Consider the following 27,855-nt stretch of genomic DNA (forward strand, 5'->3'; position numbering starts at 1 on the left):
AGGGAGAAGTGCTGCAAAACTTAATTCTTCTTTCTCTGCTCCCCACTTTAGATTAAGCAATTTTAAGGTGATCACATGCTTTCAACAGGTTTCAGAGTAACAGCCGTGTTAGTCTGTATTCGCAAAAAGAAAAGGAGTACTTGTGGTACCTTAGAGACTAACCAATTTATTTGAGCATAAGCTTTTGTGAGCTGCAGCTCACTTCAAAGGTGCCACAAGTACTCCTTTTCTTTATGCTTTCAACAGTGATTTAAATTGTCGTCAGAACGCATCACTCACTAGGAAAGCATTACTAGCTGTGGGATTTAATTATTTAAATTAATTTTTTTAATGGAGTACAAGAGTTCTGATCATAAAAGTCCCATATATTACTGGGTTGGGGGGAGTAATTCTCCATAAAGAAGCAATTCACTGACCATGTGTTATGTTTGTTACGGTGAGTGTGACAGACAAAAGAAAAAAGACTATTTCCTCCACAAAGACGTTAGTCTAGTAAAAAGAACAGGAGTACTTGCGGCATCTTAGAGACTAACAAATTTTTTAGAGCATAAGCTTTCATGGGCTACAGCTCACTTCATCGGATGCATAGAATGGAACATATAGTAAGATATACATATAAACATACAGATAAGTTGGAAGTTACCATACAAACTATGAGAGGCTAATTAGTTAAGATGAGCTATTATCAGCAGGAGTCCAGTAAAAGACATTGCCTCACCCACATCTCTCTGTTTCCAACACAGAGGGTCATGGTTTGTGTCACCCTAGCCAGCCCACTATTGAGTAAGACTTAAAAAGGTGAGGTTTTTAAAATAATTTTATTTTTAGAAGAAATTAAATTCTCAATTTGAACATCCTGATTTTGAACTTTGAAGGCTTAATAGTGTAAGCTCTTTAAAACTAGTTTGCAGGGATCTTAGCATGCTACTAGCCAAGCATTTAAAATCTTAGTTTAAAATCTAGTTTTTAGAGGGCTTAGCATTGTTAACAGGCTAAGCATTTTAAAATCTTGGTCTAAAATCTAAAGTTTACCCAGATCTAAAACGTAACTTGATCAGAGAGGCTGAACTGGTGACTCATAGCCCCCTTGGAGGTGCTAGGCACAATGGCAGCTGAGTACTACTCACTTATCAGTGATAACCCTTCATCACAGGGGTAAATAGTAGAGGCCAGGACCCAAATATCAGGAACTCTATCATTAGAAATAGATAGAAATCACAGAAATGTAGGATTAGAAGGTACCTTGACAGGTCATTTAGTACAGTCCCCTGCACTGACATAGGACTAAGTATTATCTAGAGCAGTGCTTCTCAAGCTATCTGATGTGGGGGACCGGAAATATTTTTTTTCCAATGTGCGCACAGACTGGCAGCCAATGGATAGTCTGCGGACCACCACTTTGAGTAGCACTGATCTAGACCACCCTGAGAGGTATTTGTCTAACTTGTTCTTAAAAATCTTCAGTGATGCAGATTCTATAGTCTCCCTAGGTCATTTATTCCAGTGCTTAACTACCCTCACAGTTAAGAAGTTTTTCCTAATGTCTAACCTAAATTTCCTGTGCTGCAATTTAAGCCCATTACTTCTTGTCCTGTCCTCCGTAGTTAAAAAGAACAATTTATCACCTTCCTCTTTATAACAAATCTTTATGTACTTGAAGACTGTTATCATGCCCTGCCCTGCAGTCTTCTCTTCTCCAGCCTAAACAAACCCAATTTTGAGAGGTCTTTTCTCACAGGTCACATTTTCTAGACCTTTAATCATTTTTGTTGCTCTTTTCTGGACTTTTTCTAATTTGACCACATCTTTTCTGAAGTGTGATGCTTAGAACTCGACAGAGTACTCCAGGTGAGGCATGAACACTGCTGAAAAGAGTAGAAGAATTCTCATGTCTTGCTTACAACACTGCTAATACATCCCAGAATGATGTTTACTTTTTTTGCAACAGTATTATATTGCTGACTCATTCAACTTGTGATCCACTATAACCCTCAAATCCATTTCTAGGAAGTCATTTCCCATCTTGTATTTGGCCAATTGATTATTCCTTCCTAAGTGTAGTACTTTGAATTTGTCCTTATTAAATTTCATCCTATTCATTTCAGGCCATTTCTCCAGTTTGTGAAGATCATTTTGAATTCTAATCCTGATTCTAATCATATTTGGGTTTGTGATGACTGGGAGAACCACATAGTGAATTATCTGCTTGGTGCAATGGTATCAGATCTCATGAGACATCTATAGCCTTATAGGTGGTGCTAGTGAGTGCTACACATAGGTACCAATGACACAGGGAAAGATAGGGGGAGAGGTCTTGGAGGCCAAATTTAGGCTGCTAGTTAAGAAATTAAAGTCAAGGACCTCCATGGAAGCATTTCAGAGAATGCTACCAGTTCCATGTGCAGGGCAGTATAACAGGCAGAACTGCAAGGTCTAAATGCATTGATGAGATGATGGGGTAAGAATGAGATTAGGTTTATTAGGAACTAGGGGAACCTTTTGGGGAAGGAGTAGCCTTTTAGTATATGAGATGGACGGGCTCCACCTTAATCAAAATGGAAGCAGACTGCTGGCATGTAAAACTAAAAAGGTTGCTGAGGATTTCTTAAAGTAAGGGCTGGGGAAAGCCAACAGTTGAGGAGCAGCACACAATTTAGGTGGTGATATCCCTTAAGGATGAATATATTAAAGGGTGAACTCTGTATCCTAGTTTAGAAGTAGGAAAGAAATTGGTAAAATACAGGTAGGAGCTAGTGAGCAACACTCAAACATAAGAGTCCCATTTAAACACAATCCAAGCAATTAAACACTGACAAAATATATAAGTGCTTATATACAAATACTAGAAGTCTAAATACTAAGATAGGGGAACTAGAATGCCTGGCATTAAATGAGCACATTGATATAATAGGCAATGCAGAAACTTAGTGGAATGAGAATAATCAGTGGGATATGATAATACCAGGGGACAAAATATATAGGAATGACTGGGTAGGTAGCGCTGGTGGGACAGTGGCACTATGTTAAAAAAGTATAGAGTCAAATAAGGTAAAAATGTTAAATGGTTCAAACTGTACCATAGAATCTCGATGGATAGAAATTCCATGCTTGAATAATAAGAGCGTAGCAGTAGGACTATACTACTGACCACCTGACCAGGATGGTGACAGTGACTGTGTAATGCTAAGGGAGGTTAGAGAGACTATAAAAATCAGAAAACACAATGGATGATTTCAACTATTCACATACTGACTAGGTAAATGTCACCTCAGGCATGATGCAGAGATAAAACTTCTAGATACTATGAGTGACTGCTTCTTGGAGCTCCTAGTCCTTGAACCCACAAAGGGAGAGGCAATTCTTGATTTAGTCCTCAGCTGAGCACAGGATCTGGTCCTGAACTGCTCATTAATAGCAACCATAATGTAATTAAAGGTAGCAGCCTTGTAGGGGAGAAAACACCAAAAGACACCCCACCACAGTAACATTTAACTTTAGAAAGGGGAACTACAAAAGAATGAGGATGCTAGTTAGATTGAAATTAAAAAGAGCAGTCAGAAGGGTAAAATGCCTGCAAGCAGCATGGAGAATACTTTAAAAAACCATAATAAATGCTCAGATTAAATGTATAACCCAAATTAAAAAAAGACAGTATGAGGACCAAAAGAATTCTGCCATGGCTAAACAGCAGAATAATGTAGGCTATTAGAAGCAAAAAGGCATCCTTTAAAATTTGGAAGTCAAATCCTAATGAGGAAAACAGGAAGGAAGGATCACTCATTCTGGCAAGTAAAATGTAAAAGTATAATAAGGCAGGCCATGAAAACATTGGAGAAGCAACTTGCTAAAGACGTAAAAAGCTAACAGTAAAAAAATTTTCAAGTACAGAAGCACAAAGCCCGACAAACAAGCAATGGGGCCACTAGACGACAAAGGGGTTAAAGGAGCACTCGAGGAAGACAAGACCATTGTAGAAAAGCTAAATTAATTATTTGCATCAGTCTTCACTGCAGAGGATGCGAGGGAGATACCTTCATCGGAGCTAGTTTTTGGGTGACAAATCAGCCATCCCAAATACTATCCCAAATTGTTGTGTCAATAGAAGAGGTTTTCCAACAAATTGACAAATTTAACAGTAATAAGTGACCAACACCAGATGGCATTCACTCAAGAATTATAGAGGAACTCAAATATGAAATTGCAGAACTACTAGCTGTCATATGCAATCTATCACTAAATTCAGTCTCTGTACCAGATGACTGGAAGGTTAGCTAATATAACATCAATTTTTAAACATGACTTCAGAGGAGATCCTGGCAATTACCGGCCAGTAAGCCTAACTTCAGTACTGAGAAAACAGGTAGAAACTATAGTAAAGAACAGAATTTTCAGACACGTAGATAAACAATTTATTGGGGAAAAGTCAACACAGCTTTTGTAAAGGGAAGTCATGCCTCACCAATCTATTAGAATTCTTTGAGGGAGTCAACAAGCATAGGAATAAGGGAGATCCAGTCAATATAATGTACTTGGATTTTCAGAAAGCTTTTGACAAGGTCCCTCACCAAAGGCTCTTAAGGAAACTAAGTAGCCATTGGATTAAAGGGAAAGCCCTCTCACGGATCAGTAACTGGTTGAAAGACTGGAAACAAAGGGTAGGAATAAATGGTCCATTTTCACAATGCAGAGAGGTGAACAATGGGGTCCCACAAGGATCTGTGGGACCTGTGCTGTTCAACATATTCATTAATGATCTGGAAAAGGGGGTGAACAGTGAAGTGGCAGTGTTTTCAGAAAATAAAAAATTATCAGGATACAGTAGTTAAAACCAAAGCAGACTGTCAAGAATTAGGAGCATCTCACAAAACTGGGTGACTGAGTGGCAACAACATGGCAGATGAAATTCAGTGTTGATAAGTGCAAAGAAATGCACATCAGAAAAAATAATCCCGATTATACGTATATAATGATGGTTCTAAATGAGCTGTTTCCACCCAAGAGAGAGCGAGACATTGGAGTCATGTGAATAGTTCTCTGAAAAAATATGCCCAATGCATAGCAGTGGTCAAAAAGACAATAATGTTAGGAACTACTAGGGAGGGGACAGAAAATATCTTAATGCCAATGTTTAAATCCACAGTCTGCCTATACCCTGAATACTGCCCAGTTCTAGTTGCCCTATCTCAAAAAGGATGTTGTGGAACTGGAAAAGGTTAAGAGAAGGGCAAAAACATGATCAAGGGTATATGGAACAGCTTCCATATGACGAGAGACTAAAAAGATTAGGGTGTTCAGCTTAGAAAAGAGATAACTAAGGGGAGGGGGGATATAATAGAGATCTATAAAATGGTATGAATGGTACGGAAAAAGTGGATAGAGAAGTGTTATTTATCCACAATACAGAAACCAAGGATCACCCAATTAAATTAATAGGCAGCAGGTTTAATACAAATAAGAGGAAGTACTTTTTCCACACAACCAACCTGTGGAACTCATTGCCAAGGGATGATGTGATGGCCAAAAGTACAGGGTTCAAAAAAAGAACTGGATAAGTTCATGGAAGATATGTTTTTATAATAGCCATTGATGGTCCTAAGAACGGCCATACTGGGTCAAAACAAAGGTCTGTCTAGGCCAGAATCCTGTCTTCCAACAGTGGCCAATGCCAGGTGCTTCAGAGGGAATGAACAGAACATAATTATCAAGTGATCCATCCCCTGATTAGCCAAGATGGTCAAGGACGCAACCCCATGCTCGGGGTGATCCTATACCTCTGACTACCAGAAGCCAAGAGTGGAAGACAGGAGTAGATCACTCCATAATTACCCTGTTCTGTACATTGCCCTTGAAGTTTTGGTATGGGCCAATGTCAAAGACAGGATACTGGGCAAGATGGACCATGGTCTGATCCAGTATGGCTGTTCTTTTGAATCACAGAATATCAGGGTTGGAAGGGACCTCAGGAGATCGTTAGAAGTTGAAGGGTTGGTTGACTTTTCACAAGTGCACACCATACCAAACACTCCACTATATATGGTAACTTGATGCTGAGTTAGCATGTTATTTTCTATGTACGGTTTGCAGTCCAGGAGGCCATAGATAATTTCTGTTCTTAATAAAAACTTTGGCAGCATCTACACTACCAAGTGTTTTGCCAATTTTCAGCAATAGTGCACCTGAACCAATGTAAGCACTAGTGTATATCACACTTGAGTGTTTCCAGCATTGTGCCCTGAACCAATACTCTGACCAAGAATTCATAGACTGTAAGGCCAGACAGAACCATTGTGATCACTAGTCTTACCGTCTGTATAATACAGGCCATATGACTTCTCTGAATTAATTCCTGTTTGAACTAGAGCTTATATTTTAGAAAAAAACATCCAATTGTGATTTAAATATTGCTACTGATCGAGAATCCACCACAGCCTTTGGCAAGTTGTTCCAATGGCGAATTGCCCTTTCTGTGAAAAAAAAACTGCACCTTATTCATTATTTACTGTGTATTACTGCAGCTCTTAGGAGCCCTAATTCCAGTCTAAATTTGTCCAGGTTCAACTTCCAGCCTTTGGCTCTTGTTACACCTTTATCTACTAGATTGTCCATGATCAAATTTCTGTTCCCCATGTAGGCACTTATAGACTGTGATTTAAGTCACTCCTTAATCTTCTTTTTGTTCAACTAAACAGACTGAGTTCCTGGAGTCTATCATTATACAGCATTTTTTCCAATCTTTTAATCATTTTGGTGGCTCTTCTCTGAACTCTCTCTGATTTATCAACATCTTTTTTTGAGTTTTTGACACCAAGACTGCATGTGGCAGGCACACAAGTGCCAAATATTGAGGTAATATAACCTCACTACTTCTTGTCACAATTACACATCCAAGGATCACATGGTATTACAGCAGGTGTTCACGTTCCACTGATTATACATCATGACTCCAAAGTCTTTTTCAGAGTCACTGTCCGCTGTTCTCCAATTAGGGCCTACGTTTTTTATTCCCAGATATATACATTTACATTTGGATGTATTAAAACACATTTTATTAATTCAAAGCACAGTTCTGCAAATGCTAATCTATATAGCTCTTATATAGATACTAAAAAAACAAGCATTAACTTAACTGGTGCAAACATGAGTGCTGATGGCTACAAATAAAGTTTGACAGCAGAATTTCATACCTGTTTGACCCCAGCACGGAAGGGGGGGACAAAAGATGAAAACATTAATCTACTAAAAAATCTATTCATTCAAATATCATAATTTCCACTGCATCATAGGTTTGAGAATAGTACTTTACAGAAATATAAGAAAATACACAGTCCCTGCTCTAAAGGGCTTACAACTTACCTAAAAGCAAAATAAAAACTTGAAACTGACAGAGCCATCAAAATGAAATTTGAGACACTGCAGTTGACACTAAAAATTTGCAAAAAGAAAAGGAGTACTTGTGGCACCTTAGAGACTAACAAACTTATTTGAGCATAAGCTTTCATGAGCTACAGCATCCGATGAAGTGAGCTGTAGCTCACGAAAGCTTATGCTCAAATAAATATGTTAGTCGCTAAGGTGCCACACGTACTCCTTTTCTTTTTGTGGATACAGACTAACACGGCTGCTACTCTGAAAACTAAAAATTTGATAAACTTTAAATTTATGAACTGGTGGGGAGTGTATTCCAGAGTCTGTTTTTTTAAGAGTGGATACTAGATTTATTAACGACACACAGACACTCCCCACCCCAAAACAGTATGCAAAGCCCCCTATTGGCTCTGCACAAGTAAGTAAACATAGTTGTGCTTCATCAATGATGGCTGTGAAAAAATCAGTCAAGAAATGCCAGCAAGTTCTACTGCACTAAGACCATAGGGAAGAAAAAAAAAATGCATGCCTGATGCAAAAGGTATCATGAACAGCAGAGAACAAACCACACTCCCACATTCTATATATAGTAGGTTTTATAGAATGCAAGCCTCCACTCATAATCTTGTCTAGCAAGTTAGTTGGCTCAAGATTTACAAATGCTTTAGCTTAACAGTAATGGTTGACTGAAATATTGAAATATCTACAAATATCTGAAAGTGCTTGTCTAGCAGTTTTTGTACCAATTTAAATCAGGAAAAAAACCTATTCAGTTAAATCGATTCAACCACCTAAACAATGAGGAGTCCGGTGGCACCTTAAAGACTAACTGATTTATTTGGGCATAAGCTTTCATGGGTAAAAACATGCATCTGAAGAAGTGGGTTTTTACCCACAAAAGCTTATGCCCAAATAAATCTGTTAGTCTTTAAGGTGCCATCAGAATCCTCATTGTTTTTGTGGATACAGACTAATACGGTTACCCCTCTGATACTCAACCACCTAGTAAACATGTAGTTATACCAATAGAAGAGTGATCATATTGTACTTAATCAGTACAGCTCCCTATTGTGGATTTAACTGAATCGGTACAAAAGCTATGTGTAGACACAGCTTTAACTGTTACCAGCAATCCTTAGATTTTCCTTGCTTTTTTCAACATTAGAGATAATGGAATGAGAACAGCCTTCCATTTTCTAACTGCAATATTTCAAAAGTGAATGTGAAGGATAAAATGCATTTAAATTTTTATTTCAGGTTCAGTAAATGCTATTTTATTCCCCTCAGCATTCTCTTAACATCTGATGTTTCAGCACAAATGACTCCTGCCTCCTTGTACTGTAGTTCAAGCTTTTGTACTTGTTTACTTCACAACTCTCCTCTGACATCCCTCTGTTCAGAAATGTCACTATTTTCTGTAGCCCACCACCTCTCACATTCTTTCACTTCTCCCTATAACCTCTTAACAGATTTTTGGCAGGAATATGTATGATAGAGATGGGGAAAGGAAGATGCTTCTTCATTTTCACATATAAATATATATAATTTACCATATAAGAACAAGTCACAGCCCTCATTTATACTGTTTTGCAATATCAATAAAAGGCACTAAGGTATCCTCTTGTCTTCAAAACTGCATAACATCCTTGAATGTTTAACATCAGTTCTTCATGAAACAGATTTTAATATTTATCCACACCCTAGTGATTTTAGAAATAATTCAGAGTCTAGGCTGTCCAACCACCACTAAATCCATATATACAGTAGGAGCATTTCACCCATATAGAAAAAGTGGTACACTATACCAGCAAAAAGAAAAGGAGTACTTGTGGCACCTTAGAAACTAACCAATTTATTTGAGCATGAGCTTTTCTTTGTGCGAATACAGACTAACACGGCTGTTACTCTGAAACCTGTCATTATACCAGCAAGGTGCTCCTAACTTATACAGGCAAAGATGCACTTTTACTGGTACAGCTTATTCCACCCCTTGTTTCTGTGAGCAAAACAAGCTATACCAATAAAACTGCACTTTCTGGCCAGCATAATTGCATCTGCCAGCAGCTACGTTAGTCAGGGACCATACCCCATCCCAGATGAACAGAGCTAGGCCAGCAGAAGTCTGTAGATAAACATGGCCTGAGAGACACTTTAAAACTTGTGGCAATAGATAACTTCCCCCAATTACACTTTCAATAAGATGGGAAGATACATCGTCACCCCTGTACAGCGCTTAAAGCGGTGTGAAAAAAGCATGAGAGGGGAAGAGTGCCATACTTTGGTAGCAACAGCTTCAGGAAGTGATTAAAGTGCGCCCCTCAATGACCCAGCTTGATTTTTAATTGCTTTTTCCAGGTCTGCAAATACTACCCCCAACAAACCCTTTCAGCACTATGGCAGGAAGGTATGAACAGGAGCTAGTGGGCACTAGGGCAGGGGTAGCAGGGAGGGTGGACGACTGGCAAAACCCCCAGCAGCGGGCAGAAAATTGGGTTACCCATTGCCACCACCAGTGCTGTTGGAGGGGTCAGTACAGCGTGGCAGCCGCCAGCCCCAGCCCCACGTAGATACCACAGTGATGGGCACTTCGAAAGCCCCGAGAGGACGCCCTGGGAGCAGGATGGGGAGTGTGTGTGTGTGCGCGGGGGTCACTGCCCCAAGAGGCAAAGGGAAAAGAGCAGCCCAGGCCCCCACTGCCAGAGAAAAGTGTGTGTGTGCGGTCACTACCCCAACAGGCAAAGGGAAGGGAGCAGCCCAGCCCCCCACTGCCAGAGAAGTGGGGGCGGGGTCACTACCCCAACAGGCAAAGGGAAGGGAGCAGCCCAGCCCCCCACTGCCAGAGAAGTGGGGGTGGGGTCACTACCCCAACAGGCAAAGGGAAGGGAGCAGCCCAGCCCCCCACTGCCAGAGAAGTGGGGGCGGGGTCACTACCCCAACAGGCAAAGGGAAGGGAGCAGCCCAGCCCCCCACTGCCAGAGAAGTGGGGGCGGGGTCACTACCCCAACAGGCAAAGGGAAGGGAGCAGCCCAGCCCCCCACTGCCAGAGAAGTGTGTGTGTGGGGGGTCACTACCCCAACAGGCAAAGGGAAGGGAGCAGCCCAGCCCCCCACTGCCAGAGAAGTGTGTGTGTGGGGGGGTCACTACCCCAACAGGCAAAGGGAAGGGAGCAGCCCAGCCCCCCCACTGCCAGAGAAGTGTGTGTGTGGGGGGTCACTACCCCAACAGGCAAAGGGAAGGGAGCAGCCCAGCCCCCCCACTGCCAGAGAAGTGTGTGTGTGGGGGGTCACTACCCCAACAGGCAAAGGGAAGGGAGCAGCCCAGCCCCCCACTGCCAGAGAAGTGTGTGTGTGGGGGGGTCACTACCCCAACAGGCAAAGGGAAGGGAGCAGCCCAGCCCCCCCCACTGCCAGAGAAGTGTGTGTGGGGGGGTCACTGCCCCAACAGGCAAAGGGAAGGGAGCAGCCCAACCCCCCACTGCCAGAGAAGTGTGTGTGTGGGGGGGGGGGTCACTGCCCCAACAGGCAAAGGGAAGGGAGCAGCCCAGCCCCCCCACTGCCAGAGAAGTGTGTGGGGGGGGTCACTGCCCCAACAGGCAAAGGGAAGGGAGCTGCCCAACCCCCCACTGCCAGAGAAGTAAGTGGGAGGGTGGCTATCACACCTGCCCCAATACCTGAGGCGAGGGGAGCACCTGCCCCCCCCCCCCGTCGAGCAGCAAGGCGCACCGCCCCCCCTGCCCTGGAGGAGGAAGCCGGACTCTGACCCGCACCCGCCCCAGTACAAAGGGGGAGGGGGAGCCCCTGGGAGAAGGATGCACCCGCTGAAGTGCATCCTATTTAAGCTCATGCTCAAATAAAGCGGTTAGTCTCCACGGTGCCACAAGTCCTCCTTTTCTTTTTGGGAATACAGACTAACAGGGCTGCTCCTCTGAACTACATCAGCAGGACACCCCCCCCCCCCAGCCAAATTGGCCTCCTGGCTCCGCCCACCGGAGACCGGGAGGCTCCTGTCCGATCCCTTCCCGGGGCAGAAGTGGGGCTTGGCCTCACCTCGGGCCAAGAGGCCTTCGCGAAGCGGGGAGCCCGCGGCTCGGCGCTAGCAGCCACCATCTTACCCCTCCTCCACCCCTTGGCCCGGGCGCGGGATGGTGGCGCCCGCCGAGCCCACTTCACCCACGGGCAGGTGAGCGGCTCCCCAACCGCCCCGCCCCGCCCCGCCCCGCGTCGGGCGCGAGGCGAGGCGGGAGCCAGGCTGGGGGAAGGTGGGGGCGGAGCAGCTAACTGTCTCCCTCAGCGCGCTCCCCTCTCAGCGCGCGCTCCTTCCCACCCTCCCGGCCGCCCAATCTGCGAGCAGAGCGGGATGAGGAGCGCGCGGGAGGGGACGGAAAAGCTCCTTGACAACCAATGGAGGACGGGGGTGGGGGGGTGGGGTGGCTGAGAGTGGGATAGGTCGCTGGGATAAATTATTGTGGGAGGCGGGGCCTGAGACGAGCAGGGTTCGAAGGGGGCGCAGTGTGAGGGGCCTGGGACGAACCATTTCAGAGTTAGAAGAGAGGGGGATTGAGGGCAAACCATTTCAGGGTTAGAAGGGTGTATGCGGCGGGGGGAGGGGCAAACCCTATCAGGGCTGGGAAGGAAAAGAGGGGGTTGGGGCAAACCATTTCAGGGGCAGTGGGAGGGGGAGAGAGGGAAGTGAGGGTAAACCATGTCGGGTCAGAGGGGCCGGGGTTTGGGATGACGCATTTCATGGTTTAGAAGAATTTGGGAGGGGGTTGGGGCAAACCATTTCAGGATTAGAAGAGAGTGTGGGGGAGTTGGAGCAAACCACCACTACAAAGGGTAGGAGCAGCGTGCCCACACCAGGAGTTACTTTGTGACCCAAGTACAGGGCCTGGGCTATGGCCTTGTTTCCTCACCCAGCTCCAGTTGTCATGGTGCTCACAGCTCCATGCCCAACTCCTGGTGTGAAATGAGAAGCGGGGGGCCCATTCTCAGCAGCCAAGTGTGTGCCTGTGAAAGCCACTGTCAGTGTCTGCACTAACTGGCCGCAGTGGGGCCAGGTGCAGGGCAGCCATCAACCTGCAGGCTGGGTTGATGCTGCACTCACCTGCTTATTGTGGAAAAATTACTTGGCTTTCTGTGTTTCTAAATCAAAAGCAGTCAAACCCTTAGATACATGTTCCACCCACATCCCACCCGCCAGACTTCCCCTTACAGCCGGGGTCACTCGGTGCAAAGACTGAAGGTGCAATCCATCCCACGCGCGGAGTGAGATTGGGAACCTGAGAGCCAGCTGTGGACCAGGACCCACAGCACAGAGATGTAACTGCAGTAAGAGTCCTGCTCGAGCCTATGATGAAGCATGCCAGTGCGTACAGAATCATCACTGAATTTAGCTGCTAAAATCTAAGAAATCTCTACTAAACTTGCATGAACTGTGATTGAAAATTTTCAAAGGCTTATATCTTGCACAAATTTGGGCAGATTTTTAGGGAGACAGCAAAAGGCACAACCTTGACATAAAGGCCACTCACTCCCTGTCAAATTTCAAGTCCCTGCTCCAACACATAGACTTTAAGGACAGAAAGGATCATTATGATAATTTAATCTGACCCCCTACACCTGACCGGCCACAGAACCTGACCCACCCACTCCTGTAAATAGGCCCATAACCTCTCGCTGAGTTACTGAAGTTCTCAAACCTTGATTTAAAGACTTCAAGTTACAAAGAATCCACAATTCATTCTAGTTCAAACCAGCAAGTGACCCCCTGCTGTAGATGATGGTGAAAACCCCCCACGGTCTCTGCCATCTGACCTAAGGGAAAATTCCTTTCTGACCCCAATTGTGGCAATTAGGTAGACCTTATCCTTAACTTCTCTCTCTTTCAGAATTTGTTCTAAGACCTTGCATACAGTTCAGGTCAAACTAACTGGCCAGTAGTTCACTTTTTTCCCCTTTCATAAATAGAGGTACTGTATTTGCAATTCTCAAGTCAGAGTAGAACCCCCGAGTTTAGAGATTCATTAAAAATCCTTGCTATTGGGCTTGCAATTTCATGTGCCAGTTCCTTTAATATTCTTGGAGGGAGATTATCAGGGCCCTCCAATTTAGTCCCTCTAAACTGTTTGAGTTTAGCTTCCACATCCTTCTTCCATTAGCCACTGCCCCCAAGTTCCTCATTACCCTGTTAAAAACTGAGGCAAAACATTCATTTAGGTGTTGGACCACACCTAGATTATTTTAAATCTCCTCACCATCCTCAGTGTTTAGCGGTCCCACTTCTTCTTTCCTAGTTTTCTTTATATGGCCAAAGACTCTCTTACTATTTGTTTTAATTTCCTGTGCAAGGTCCAACTATGCTTGGCTTTTGACAGTTCTCATCCCCCCCCAACTTTCAGACCTTTAAATGGTAGCTGATCCATCCCTTCTTCCATTCCTTATAGAATTCCTTCTGCTTTTTAATTAACTATTTGAGATGGTTGTTCATCCAATTTCATCTGCAACCCTTCTCTACACTTTTCTCCTTTCTTGGGTTGCAGGGTTTTGCAACTTTGACTTAAAGCAATTCCAAGCCTCCTCCACGTTAGTCCACTCCACTTCTCTAACTAATTTCCTTAATTTTCTAAAGGTTTACCCTTTTGAAATCCAGGACTCTAGTTGCCAACCTAAGTTCAACTGAATTAACTCATAATCACTCAAACTAAGGTTGTCTTCTACAAACAATTTTTCTATGAGGTCCTTGATACTTACCAATACTAAATCTAAAACGGTATCACCTCTTGTTGGTTCGGTGACTGTTTGGTGAATCAATCTGTTGACTTTCACATCGAGGAATATCTGGGCCCGACCATTATTAGAAGCACTAGTCCTCCAAACTATATCTGGGAAATTAAAATCTCCCATAATCACTCAATTCCCAGTAGCATTTATTTCATTAAAAATAGTAGAGCTCCGTATCCATATCCAAACAGGATCCTGGGGGGGGTCTGTAGGAGACCCCAAGCACTATCCCAGTAGAGCCTTTGTTATCTTTTTTCCCCATGGAGGTGCTAGATTTTAACAGGCAAAACAATGTATTTTTCCCTAGCATCATTCTTGGAAATGGATTAATTGTTGTGGCTGAAATTTCCGCAAACATTTAGTCGATACCACTGGCCACAGAAACCTGGCATGGAAAATTTCAGCCCAGACAGTAAAAGTTTGCAAAAGTTATAAGAAACTGAAAACAGAGTCTTATAATGGAAAGTGTTGAACAATTTTAATAATAGGTGGTCCTATCAGCCCTGCCTTTAATAATGTGTTTTAGTGGCAGTGTGCTTGCAGTGATGTGTTTTTCTCTCTGTAGTGGTTGTTTTCTTAATTTTTGGTGAGATTAGTCATTGAAAGACGTAGTGAGAAAACATCAAACATTTTAGTTCATGTGAAAAACAGTGGAGGGAAAAAGAAGTCCATTGGTTATTTTCCATTTTTTGACCACTTCAGGTTAAATTTAATTTAAATTACATATGTCTCCAGAGAGTAATAGAGTTATCTATTTCATTTCAGTCAGTCTAATAATTTATTTTAAGATTAATAGAGTACCTCTAATTATTTACCACCTGTAAGGTATATTTCAATGCAACCTCATAACAAGCAAAGCCATTTTTTCCTAACTTTGGTGCCTAACTGGAAGTGCTTAAGTGCATGAATAAGCAGGTAACTAAAGCAGTTAGATTTTCAGAAGTACTGAACACACACAGCTCCCTTTGATACCAATGGGTGTTGCTTAACATGTCTGACAATCAAGCCACTTTCAGTTAGTTGCGTATATTATGTGTTTAGGTGTCTAACTTTAAGCATCCACATTTGAAAATTGTGATCTGTGTTTATTAAAAAATATATATATATCCAGCCCTTGGTAACATAAAAGCCTTTCACATATTAAGAGGCAGTAAGAAATGTGTGTATGTAGCTGAAATAATAGATACGGCTCCCATGAAAAGAAGAAACTGTGTTTATTCCTGGTGCATATACAGTAGTACCATATAAATATTCTGAGAAGAGCTTGCGCAATTGGTGGTGGAGGGAAAAGCTTTTCTTGACAAACCAGCATAAGCATATTCTACACTGTCTCTCCTTTGTCACATTCAGAGAATCCAGAAAGTCTAAAGCACTACAGATTAATTTCTAGTTCAAGCTTAAAAAAATAAAACAAAAAACTCTATAAGCAACCTAAGAACTGACTGATACTGAGGAATCTTACATAATCTAAAAAGACTGCACTAAAAAGACTCTTCAGGGACTCATTCCTATGTCAATACCACAGCCAAACAATTCTTCAATCGCACAAAAATATCCTTGCCCAAAATAAATGAAAATAGAGGCCTTTTTTCATTTTTTCCCTTCGTGGGTAAGTAGCCAAGCATCACTTATATGTCTCATTGATCGATTTCATGATAAGACTTTCAGCAAAAATAGAGTAATTATTATTTGACTAAGTTTATTTGACCAAGTTTGGAAATTAACAGTCTGTTTGATCTCTCACTTAATAGGTAAACAAGAAGGTAGCCATTTCGAGCTGCGTCAACATTTTTTAAAATGTAACCCTAGAAAACAGTGTCTAACTTTTGCTGACTTTATAAACAATTTTATGTAACAGGCTAAATTGGACTTTTATTACCTTGGACAACTTGGAGTACTTCTGCACAACAGTACACTCATCAAGATTAACACTTGGGTTAAGTTTAGAAAAGCCTGGATGGAACACTTCAAATGGGAGCTGCCAATAAACATTTTAATAACAAACAAACAAAAAAGGTAACTTATTTCACAATGATAATTAGATTTTTAACCCTATCTGTAACTGAAGAATACTGGGACAATTGCTGTCATTGAGAAGGATTCCTTTTATCTTTTATAGTCCCAATTCCTCTTGTGCCTTAATAGATGCTTTTATTTTTAAATATTTAACACAAATAATATTACTACTTGGAGGGTTTTAAAAACAGGTTAGACAAACACATGTCAGGGATGGTCTCAGTGCAGGGGACTGGACTAGACTGAGGTCCCTTCCAGTCCTACATTTCTATGATTCTTTATCAATTTTCTTATATCCCAAAGGCATTTTAGTTTTGTAGCGTCAGAATGATGTCTGTCAGGCAAACTTGGCACTCATCATACACGGTTAATAAGACAAGTCTTCAAGATCAGTGCTAGTTAAAACACAGGTAGTTTTACTGGCATTAAGAAGGGAGGCACAACAGTGGCCAAGAGATTGCAGCTACCCTGCTCCTGTCCAATAGTAACGGGTAATCTTTAAAGAAAAACCGATTTTTTTTTTAATTAAGAAAAATGATGATCCCAAACTGCACGTGGAGATTTATATAAAAAGCACAAGGAGCTGCCTTACTGACCACCTAAAACAACCCTTCTTGTGCACCTTCTTGTTCTTTAAGGTATTAATGATATCATCCTTTGCAGGAGAAACAGCAGAAAGTGAACTTGGTCTTGACAGGTAACAAGCCTTCCAGTTCATCTTTAACTTCCTGTTCTGGTAGTTAGAGGATGCTTAATTTAACTTCTTGACATTGATCCAGAATGGGCTAAGACCACATTGACTACAGTGGGCATATGAGCAGAACCCTTCTGTGAAGACAAGCACATCTGCCAACATAACGTACTACTATCACTGAAAAATAAAAGACCTTTGTCTGTGCAACTCCACCTAACCTACAGGCCAATCACACAGAAGCACCAATATTAAATCATTGACATAGCTAACTTTTAATGAGTAATTCCACAGATTTCTTTTACAGCAAGCCTGAGGAGTTTTAACGAATATAAGCATTTTTCATACACATTTCACTTCACAGTAATGGCTACAGCAAGGCAACGATGAAATGCTCTTTGGACAATGGCTATTTCAAACAAATATTAAACAGGGCTAGTTCATCATCTTGGGCTCCTTCCAGACCCATTCAATCAGGACCCTACTCATTCATCCCCCTCACTCCTCTTCCCCACACCTCACTTCTGAGTTCACATTATTTACTTAAAAAAAATACACACAGCTTCTATAAATTAGTTTAGGGTTAGAGGGAGTGAGGAAGAGGAGGCCCTGAGTGGGGTGGGGGGGGGAAGAGGTGCAAAGATGGAAAAAGCAGCAGTAGCCAACATGAAGTAGCAGCAGTCAAAGGGGCCCCAAATTTTTGGGTGCAGGTTTGAGCACTCAGGAAGTAAGGTGGCTAGAGAAACCCTCAGTAAGAGCCAGCAGCAGGGACTAACCGGAAGCCCTTGTTTGGGGGCCACATGAAGCTGTTGGGAGGATGGGGGCAGTAGTGAAGCAGTGAGGAAAGTGCGGGCCTGGAAAACCCCCTAGTTTAGGGCAAAAGAGTTAGACAGCTGGGAAGAACAGGGCATGGAGTGTGGGTGGCAAGCAGGCCTCAGATCCATAGGGCACTGCACAGGCTCTACTCAGCATTTTCTTATCAAAGGCAGGATTGTTACTCCCTCATGCATATTTGTGGCACTGTCCCCCATCCCCCAGAGAGAGCCCTCTATGGGGCTGAGATTCATGTTGGCAGGGAAGGAGTGGACATCTCACCTTGGGGAGGGGACATGTCCCTTCATTGGCTTTGAAGAGATTGTGTGGGAACAGTCATACCGCCTGGGGTTTTGGCTGCCTCCTGAAGGTTTTTGGCATTTTATTTTTTTAAGAATCACAAGGCACATGGTCCTAATATTTTATGTGTTCTTAGTACCTTTATTTAGGCTTGTCTACACAGAAAGTTGTACTCTTTTAACTATTAACTATACTTGTATATTTAAAGTGGTACAACCTCCTTAGCATGGCTACACTTAGACCTGGTGTACACTAGAAAGTTTTGCCAGTGAAAGTTTCCTTTTGGCAGCACAGTTTTGCATACGTCTACACTCAGGCCTCATCAACACTACAAAGTTAGGTCAGCTCACCTACATCACTCAGGACTGTGAAAAATTTTACATCCTGTGCAACATAGTTAAGCCAACCTAGGCCCCAGTGTAGACAGTGGTAGGTCACCAGAAGAATTCTTCTGTCAAACCTACCTACCACCTCTCAGAGAGGGGGATTTACTACATCGATAGAAGAACCCTTTCTGTGGCTGTAGCAAGTGCCTAAAACTACAGTGGCACACCTGTATCACTGTAGCATTTCTAGCATATACGTACCCTTATTTGTGATTTCTGCCAACCAAAACCTCAACATTTGCTGACAAATTTAAACCAATTATACTGGTATAAAGTTTATATCAATATAGTTTATTCCCATAAAGGATGAGGAAGGCATCTTTATACAAGTATAATTGTGTGCAAACTAGGAGTTGTATCGGCGTACCTATTTCAGTAAATATCACACTCCGACATGAACTTGTGCATAGCCCAGGCCTTTATTACCAGTATCCTGGCCATGGCAGGGCAGCTGTGGGTATACTATTGACCATTGTGCTCCCTCTGCTGACCTTGCAACAGTAGAGTACATACTGATATTACATCATCTGCATACATTGCTCGCCCATGTGGTCAAGTATTAAAAGCAAAATTCTTATTTCAAATGCAGACAGAGTACAATCCATTCCTATTCCTTCAGAGAGAGTTAACAGTAATGACAGAAAAAGCTCTCATCAATCAGCAATTTAGGAGCGGTGCAGAAAGCCTGATGCAAGGAACGTTCACAGTGAACATTTTAGCCAGAGTGTAGCAAAAACACACGCTATTGAAATAAATGGGCAGCACACTGCTATTAAAAAGCCTTACAATACCACAAAAATAATCCGATATAAAAACATTTGACACATACTGTGATAAAATTCCTATTCCCACCTCCCCTTTCAGCATTTCAATATATGCAGCACTATATTCAGAATAAGTTTTGATCCATCCAATGGAGGGCAGCAGGTCCCAGATCCAGCACCACCCAAATAAACCCAGGGCACCTCACATAGAGTAGGGGCTGGATTCCTTAGCAGCCCCACTGGACTCCTTAATATTCCTCACCCATGCCAAGCCTCCTCCCTCTGCCCCAAAGAGACTCTTCAAGCTATATGTAACCATCCACTATGTCATGGGAGGAAACCAAAAATTCCCAGCAAAGCTCCCAGACACAGAGCTGGGGAGCAGTGTCTCTGTGACAGGCTCCTCTATGGTTCCAGAGCCCACAGAAGTCCCTCTCTGCAGAGCTGTGGGTCCTTGGTTTTGGGTGAGCTAATCAGCTAGTGGAAGTCAGTATAGAGATCTCCTCTGTACCATGCAAATTCCCATGGGACTGATACAACCAGCAATAATTGGCCTGTCTTCACTCTCTTTCAGAGAGGGAAGTATGGTACAGGTCACAGAGGGAGAGGATGGGCCACAAGAGTGCTGTGGCTGGGTCAAGGATCTTCAGGAACGGAGCCTAGTTGCCCAGCACAGCCCAAGTCTCCTTAATCTCCCTCCCCATACACCTCTCCCTTAAGGGGAAGCAAGCAGCAGAAACTCCTGCTCCTGAACTTTACAAGATTTTGCTGAATATTTCTCTGTTCTCCTATGTGCTTCTCCACTTAGCCCTTGATTTGTCAATGACTCGATGATGCATCAGGTTCCTTCTGCCTTTTGGCCCAGTTCCCAAGGACCCTTTTGTAATACACACTGCTTAAGTTCTGCAAATAAAAGGTAAAGACAAAGGAAGACATGATGGAAGGGAGTGAGAGAGTGAATGAATTTCCCAGCCTATCAGACAAAGTTTGTTAAGTAAGGCAGATGTGCCACACAGGATTCCTCATTTATTTGTTGGTAGTTTTTGGCCACCAGTTAGGTATAGATGCAGTAAGGTTCACACTAGTGTCGCCTGGTAAACTGATATGAAGTGGCTCATTTATGTTAGCTAATCGCAGCAAAGCTATGCCAAGTTCATCTCCACCAGCGCGGTACTTGCCAGCTGACTTTCCCGATTCAGTTAAGATTGCAGCACCCTCGGGAATGCTTCCCAATGGCAAAGGAGCTGAAAGCTGCACTGGCAATAGGCGTTTGCGGATGACACCCATGTGGTGGGTCCTGGCTGTTAACTCCTGCCCAATATAACAGCCTTTGGTAAAACTGATGCCATTCATGTAGGCCAGGTTGGATTCCAGTGGCAAGGCTACTCTTGGGGGGATGTCTTTTACACCTTCAGCTATTCCTGGGGGGAAAACAGAAGTAACTGGTAAGTTTTGTCAGGCTCTCACAATATATAGCACTTTTAGCATCCATCTTGTTCGCTGAAAACTGTAATTTGGAGAAAAAAAAAAAAAAAAAAGTAGAAATAGTTTTAAGTTATTGGTTTTTCAATACTTTGGTTGGAGACCCAAGTTGAAATCACGAGTCATAACTGAGCAAGGCTAGCAAATGCTGATTTAAAAGGTGAGCCAAAAAGCTGTATCAGAGCCTGATCTGCTGACGTTTTGAGCATTCACAAGCACACTACTGAAATGGAGGGCAGTCAAAACCAGGCAGTCAAAACCTGGACCCAAATGAACTTGTATACATTTAATACAAAGGGCCATATCCTGCTCACCTTAATCACATAAGTAGACTTTAGGGTAAAAAAAAGTGTTATTTTTGGTCAAAAGCTATGTAATAAACATAGGATGGTCAAATGAAAATACCTCTTCAGCAAACAGACCAATTATATGTTTTATCTTAAAAGTCAGGGCATACAGAGAAATAAAAAACATCAAATTAGTTAATAACAGCTTTATGGAAACATTAGTATTTTCTCCTTTTTGACAATATAAATAACTTCTGATGACAGATTAGTAAAGGAAATACTCAGTGTGGGTCCATTAAAAACTATGCACCCATCTTCATTATGACCACAGATTAATTATACTGTAGGAGCTCAGACTCTAATATATTAAATACTTAAGGTAAAAATATAGTTTAACTGAAGTACTTCCTGTTATTATCCAATAGTAGACTAATTTTCAGTAGGAGCTTCAGGTGCTCAGTACCTATGAAAATTAGGCTGCAAGTCCTCTTCTTTATTTTTTAAACCTAGAACTGTGGTTAAGACAGGCTCTGATACTGTCCTGTAATCTGATTTGGAAGGGCAGACCCTGTAAAATTTAAGGCCAAAAGAGGGGAATTAGATCATCTAGTCTGAGCTCCTGTATATCACAGGCTATTAAATATCACCCAGTTATCCCTGTATTGCTCCCAATAACTTATGTTTGACTAACGTGTATCTTCCAGAGAGGCATCCAGTCTTGATATGAAGACAACAAGAGATGGAGAATCCAGCACTTTCCTTAGTAGTTTGTTCCAGTGGTTAACCAGCCTCCCTCACTATTAAGTTTGTGCCTTATCTTCAATTTGAATTTGTCTGGCTTCAGCTTCCAGCCATTACTTCATATTATGCCTTTCTCCACTAGATTACAGAGCCCATTAGTACCTGGCATTTCCTCCCCGTGAAGATACTTATACACTAATTGTGTCACCTCTCCATCTTCTTTTTGATAAACTAAACAGATTGAGTTCTAGGACTCTTAATAGTAGACATTTTTCTCCAGCTCTCAAATCATGTTTGTGGCTCTTTCATGCAGTCTCTCTAGTTTTTCAAAATCTTTTAAAATATGTGGACAACAGTATTCCCGTGTTGGTCTCACCAATGCCAGACATGAAGGCAAAATCACCTCCCCACTCCTGCTCTCTCACTACTCTCCCTTATACTCAAGGATTACGTTTGTTTACTTTCCAGGATACAGTCCCCCATTTTGGAAATATGGCCTACATTCCGTTTCTCGATGTCTGACTTCATATTTGGCTGTTTTAAAATACCTTTTGTTTGAATGTGCCAAGCTTACCAAGTGCTCCAGATCCAGTCTGTATGACTGCCCTGTCCTCATCATTATTTATCTCTGTCAATCCTTGTGTCGGCCACAGCGATTTTATATTTACTTCCAGATCATTGATAAAGTGTTGAATAACACTGGGCCTAGCACGAATCCCACTAGGACCAACCCCATTTAGTGATGATTTCCCAGTGACAAATACTTTGCAATCTGTCTGTTTGCCAGGTCTTAAGCCATTTAATTAGTGCTTTGCTGACACTGTATACTGCTCACTTTTCTACATCAGAATATCATGCATTACTAAGTCAATTACCTTACAGAAGTCAACCACACTTGTAATCTCAAAGAATGAAATCAGGTTTGTTTGATGAGACCTGTTTTTCATAAAACCACATTGACTGGCATTAATTATATTCCTATCCTTTTATTCTTTATCAATTGAATCTCATTTCAGATTTTCCATTCATTTGCCTAGGATTTGTCAAGCTAACCAGCCTATAGTTATTCAGATCATCTTCCTTGCCTTTTTGGAATACTGGCACAACATCAGCACTCTACCAGTCTTCTGAAATTGCCCTGGCATTCCGAGATTAATTAAAAATTCACATCAGTGGGCAGAGCTCTTCATCCCACTGTTTTAGGACCCTTGAGTTCAAGTTATCCAGGCCGGTTAATATCTAGTGGATGATGATTAATATCCTCCTTAGTTACTAATAGAATGTAAAGTACTTCATCAGACGTATATGATGCAAGTACACCATTCTGCTTCTTTCCAAATACAGAAAATAATATCTATTGAACATTTCTGCCTTTTCTGCATCATTATTAATAATTTTACCATCTCCATCTATGGGCTTATACCATTTCTTGGATTTCTTTTGTTCCTAATATATTTGATTTTAAGTAAAATCTCCTTATTGTCCTTAGCCCTGCCAGCCATAGATTCTTCCCTGATGACTTTAACTCCCCTTATTATCCGCACTTAATAACAATAAATATAAATTAGAAGTTATCTATTCCTCCTTTTTCCTTTGGTTATATGTTGCTTTATTTATAATTACTGTCTTTGCTCTGCAGCTGAACCAGGATAGACTTTTGGCCAAAATTGTCCTTTTTCTTGATTGTGGAATCGTGGCTTTTTGGCCATCTAATATACTGTTCTTAAAGAACTCTCAATCTTAATTCACATTTCTCTGTCTAAATTTTCCCTTTCCATCAACTTCACTCATAATTTTCCTCAGCTTTGGGAAATTAGCCCCTTTGAAGAACCAAGAATATATACTACATTTCTCCCTTTGCCCACATTAAATGCAACTTCCTGTCCAGTGATTCGTTTCATCTGATGCCTGGCTAGAGTCCCATGGAAGTCAATAGGGCTCTGCATGGGCACAATGGTGAACCCACACACATGAGATTGCAGTATCTTAGTTACCAACTCAAAGCAAATACATATCGCTTTGATCGTAAATTTCTTTATGAATCCAGTCATACATTTTTACTAAACAGGCCAAGTTTGTTTGTTTTTTCCCCCCACAGCAACAGGCAAACAAGCAAGCAAGCACAGTTAATATTCCAAAAATAATCAAAATGACTCAAACCACAAAAATGTCTGACCATATGGAAACCAGTAATCCTATAGGCATGCCCACATCCATACATGTATTAAAAACCCCAGCAGCTGGATACTGTATTCAAAATATAGTTATAGTTACTAAATCAAATTTAGTCCAGAAGTATTAAACAAGAGCTGTATTTACTACCCTGTCAGCAAACACATTCAGACATCCAATAATTAGCATTTAACTTCTAGTGTCTTGCATTAGATCTTGAGTATGGAATTCTCACAGTAACATACATCTCCCTCATTTTGCTAATACACTAGGGTATAAAACTTAAATCGGCTTTACCTTGTTTGTACCTGTGCCTATGATAATCGCTAATATTTCCTATATGACTTCCAGGGATAATTTCTAGTGGATTTTCCTCTTTGTTTGTAATCAATCTCCAACCCATGACTTCTGCTCTGGGATCAGGAGTTAAAACCAAAGTTTTGTCTGCACATTTATCAAGGATACTGGAAACATCTCCAGACTGTTCCTCTGGGATGACTGCCCACAAAGAGAGATCAAGGCAGGGGGCTATATCTACTTTCCTCCGGATCTTGTACAATTTCAAATGCTTTTGAACAGAATCCAGCACTGAGCAGTCACACTCCAGCAGGATATTTGGTTCCTCTTCTTGACTTTCATGAAGCCTGAAAAAGTAACACATAAAACATTAAAAGAAACAGAAGAAGTAGTTTCAGCAGAGCTTTTTACCTTAATCCAGAGCCAAGTCCAATGATATGCAGAATTTACTGAATGCTACTGGTGCTGATATGGGCAGTACTCAACCTTTTGGACAACTATGAAATATTTGCACCATAATTTTTTCTGTTAAAAAAAAAACAAACAAAATTGTAAAATCATATAGGAATGGAAATCTAGACGTAGATTCACCAAGTCCCACCAAACCTATCCAAGTTATTCTATTATTGCAAGGTAAACTCCTGCCTTCGCTCTCAACGATGCCAGCCCTGAGCACCCAATTCTCCACTGCTCTGACAAATGTGTTTTCACCCATACCTGCCCCCCTTCAATGAGTGGGAAAAGACTCCCAGTCCCAGTAAGCCATCATTTTACCCTCCTTCAGAGGCGGATTTGCCATGAAACAAACAGTGCGGTGGCACGGGGACCCCCATGACAGGGGGGACCCCAAAATGCAGGATAAATCTCATCTGGCAACGTGCCCCCCAGTCCTGGCTGGCAGCACAGCAGGGCTCAGGCAGGCAGGCTGCCTGCATGCCGTGGCCCCACGCCGCTCCCGGAAGCGGCTGGCTGCTGGCACATTTCTGCGTGCCCCTGGTGGGGGGCGGGAGGTTCCACACACTGCTCCTGCCCCAGATAGTGCACAAAGACCTGCTGCCCCCCTCCCCAAAAGGGGCGCGCAGAGACATGCCAGCAGCATGGCTAAGGCAGCTCCCTGCCCGCGCTGCCTCCCTCCCTCCCTCCACACCACTCCACTCCCAGAAGCAGCCGGCATGTCCCTGCAGCCCCTGGGGGGAGTGTCTCCACGCATTGCTCCCGCTCCGAGCGCCACCTCCACAGCTCCCATTGGCTATGGCCAAAGGGAGCTGTGGGGGTGGCACCTGCATGCAGCAGCGTGCAGAAACCCCCTAGCCTCCCCTCCCCTGCCCGCCTAGAAGCCGCTGCCAGAGGGGTATGCATGTTGCTTTGGGAGCCGCGCTGCCCAAGGTAAACGCTGCCCCCTGACCCCTCCCGCACCCCAATCCCCTGCCCCAGCCCAGAGCCCGCACCCAAACTTTCTCCCAGAGCCTACACCCCTCACCCCCTCCCACATCCCAACCCCCTGCCCAGAGCCCACACCCAGCACCCAAACTCCCTCCCAGAGCCCAACCCCCACACCCCCTCTTGCACCCCAACCTCCTGCCCTAATCAAGATACCTCACTTTATTTTCATTTACTTCCTATTACTTATAATATAGGAGGAGGATGACGGAAAAAATAATGAAAAATGGGGTGGGGGAGATAAGAGAGAATGCCTTTTCCTTGACTGGGTCCCCAAGGGGGGCCCTCAAAAATGAGGGTGGCACAGGGCCCCACTAACTCTAAATCCACCACTGCCCTCCTTGAAGTCCCTCCTCAAAATTACGCCTTCCATAACGTGTAGATTAAACTGTAACCTGATAACAACTAGGAAGATGAAGCCTGTGATCACTACTACTGAATAGCTAAGAACTGCACACATTCTATTATATTAGTTATCCTGTTTCCCCTACCCTGGCCTGCCTGTTCATATCATCCACTTGTTATGGCAACAACTGTATGTTTTTGTACAGTGCCTATCATAATGGGGCCTGATCTCTCTATGCCTTTTATGCACGACCACAATATAAATGTTAAGTAATAAAAATAACTGAGCTGAGAATATCCAAGGGCCCAATTTGTCACTCCTTACAATTATGTTAAGGAGTTGTGAAATGTTGCCATTCTACTCTGGTAGCAGTTTAAACCAAGTTTGCACAGATGTAAATGACTGCATAAGGCAGTGGAAAAATTAGAGCCAATATGTTCGTATATCATCATAGTACATTTTTAGAGTTGGTGCTTCAGTACTATAGTGATTGATGCATTAGGAACAGGCACCTCATTATTACTTATTTACATTGTGCTAATGCGTACAGACTCCACCCGGCAATCAAGAGTCCATTGTGCCGGCACTATTTACAGATTAAAAAAAAGACATGTAACTATGATAAACTGCATGAAACATCTTGGGGGATTATTGTATGTGAAATGGGAAATACACAAAAATTCTTAAATACTAGTGACAGGAATTACCTCTGAAGAACAGAAGTGAAGGGAGAACAAAACAATACAAATTAATTTAAACGGGGAAAGATGAGACCTTTCATCCACCATTTTTTTTTTAAATGAACAAGAAAAGCTAAACTAATGCATGTTGTAGGACTGATATGGCCCGGATCCTGCAAAGACTTACACGTGCGCTTAGAATCATAGAATCATAGAATATCAGGGTTGGAAGGGACCCCAGAAGGTCATCTAGTCCAACCCCCTGCTCGAAGCAGGACCAATTCCCAGTTAAAAAGTCCCAGCTTGACTTTACACAGTTAGTGGTCCCATTGATTTTATCATAAAGTTGACCATGGACATAGGCAAGTTCAGGCCCTGTAACATTAGCTATACCTAGTTGACATTAAAAGACCACCACCATTTTTCAACAGGATTTTTTCCCCAACAGTTATGCATAATAAACCACCATTGCAAACGTGAAACAAAGGCATCTCTCCCTCCATGGCATGGGCCAGCAAGTTTATTATTGTAAAGTTGCTTTAATTTGCAGTGGGCTCATGACTTTAGTGACCTTTTTAAAAAAATCACACCAAATAATTTAAAAAGGCCCCAAATGAGCAAGATACTTAAACACAGGCTTAATTTAAACTGCACCCATTTCCAGGGCTTAATTGTTTTGCTCAATCAGGTCTTAAATTAACTTTGCACGCACCAAATCTGCCCAAGTTATACCATTAGGGACACTGCGTCCACATCTGACTTCACAGCAAGCAAACTCATCAGTTCCCCTATGAGCAAAATAGTGGTACTGACTCTAGCAATGGTCTCTTCCAAGTCTTGCCCATTCCTTCCCCCCCCACGCCCGCCTTGCATTGGTCTCACCTGTAGAGAATGATATCATAGAGGCACCGGCCCTGCACGTTGAGCGCATGCGTGTACTGAGCGCGTGGCGGGGGAGCCCCGCCCTCCGGGGGACGGTCCGCCCCACCCGACACCAGTCGCTCCACGTCATTGGTGAGCAGCCCCTGCAAGAAGGTGGCCGCCTCGGGCCCCTGCACGCGCAGGAGCGCGCGGCTGAGCGGGAAGCTCCGAACAGCCGCGGGTGGGGGAGGGGCGCCCCCGCTCAGCCGCCTCATCCCTCCGCCCCCACCTACCCACGGGCGGGGGCTGCGGGGCAGACCTAGCAGCGCCGCGCCCGCCCTCACCAACATGGCGGCGGAGGCCCGTCAGGGCAGACCGCCGGCAGCTACCTCTGTCGGACTCGCAGTCGCCATCTTGCGCGTGTCCGGTTGGGAG

At 43.0% G+C, this 27,855-nt stretch overlaps 2 protein-coding genes across 4 annotated transcripts in view; both read right to left on the reverse strand.

Moving 5' to 3' along the window:
- LOC140907864 (meiosis-specific coiled-coil domain-containing protein MEIOC) overlaps window positions 1-11,642 on the reverse strand; it is a 53,901-nt gene extending 42,259 nt beyond the window's left edge. Inside the window, exon 1 of one of the 3 annotated variants that reach the window (XM_073334818.2) lies at window positions 11,477-11,642. Coding sequence is in view for 1 of the 3 variants with exons in the window: in XM_073334819.2 (XP_073190920.2) it covers window positions 11,412-11,471 (60 nt within the window). In the remaining 2 variants the exon portion in view is untranslated. Of the gene's footprint in view, window positions 1-11,411 lie in introns of all 3 variants that reach the window. The other 2 variants (XM_073334819.2, XM_073334815.2) reach the window with 2 other exon arrangements.
- Window positions 11,643-15,339: 3,697 nt separating this feature from the next.
- On the reverse strand, window positions 15,340-27,855 carry IBA57 (iron-sulfur cluster assembly factor IBA57). Its single transcript, XM_073334820.2, has 3 exons — window positions 27,442-27,855; window positions 24,094-24,440; window positions 15,340-20,535 (listed from the first exon to the last, which is right to left on the reverse strand). The coding sequence occupies exons 1-3, from the start codon at window positions 27,768-27,770 to the stop codon at window positions 20,141-20,143; spliced, it is 1,071 nt and encodes a 356-aa protein (XP_073190921.2). The 5' UTR covers window positions 27,771-27,855; the 3' UTR covers window positions 15,340-20,140.

Source organism: Lepidochelys kempii, chromosome 2 (genome assembly GCF_965140285.1).
Source record: "Lepidochelys kempii isolate rLepKem1 chromosome 2, rLepKem1.hap1, whole genome shotgun sequence".
NCBI lineage: Eukaryota > Metazoa > Chordata > Testudines > Cheloniidae > Lepidochelys > Lepidochelys kempii.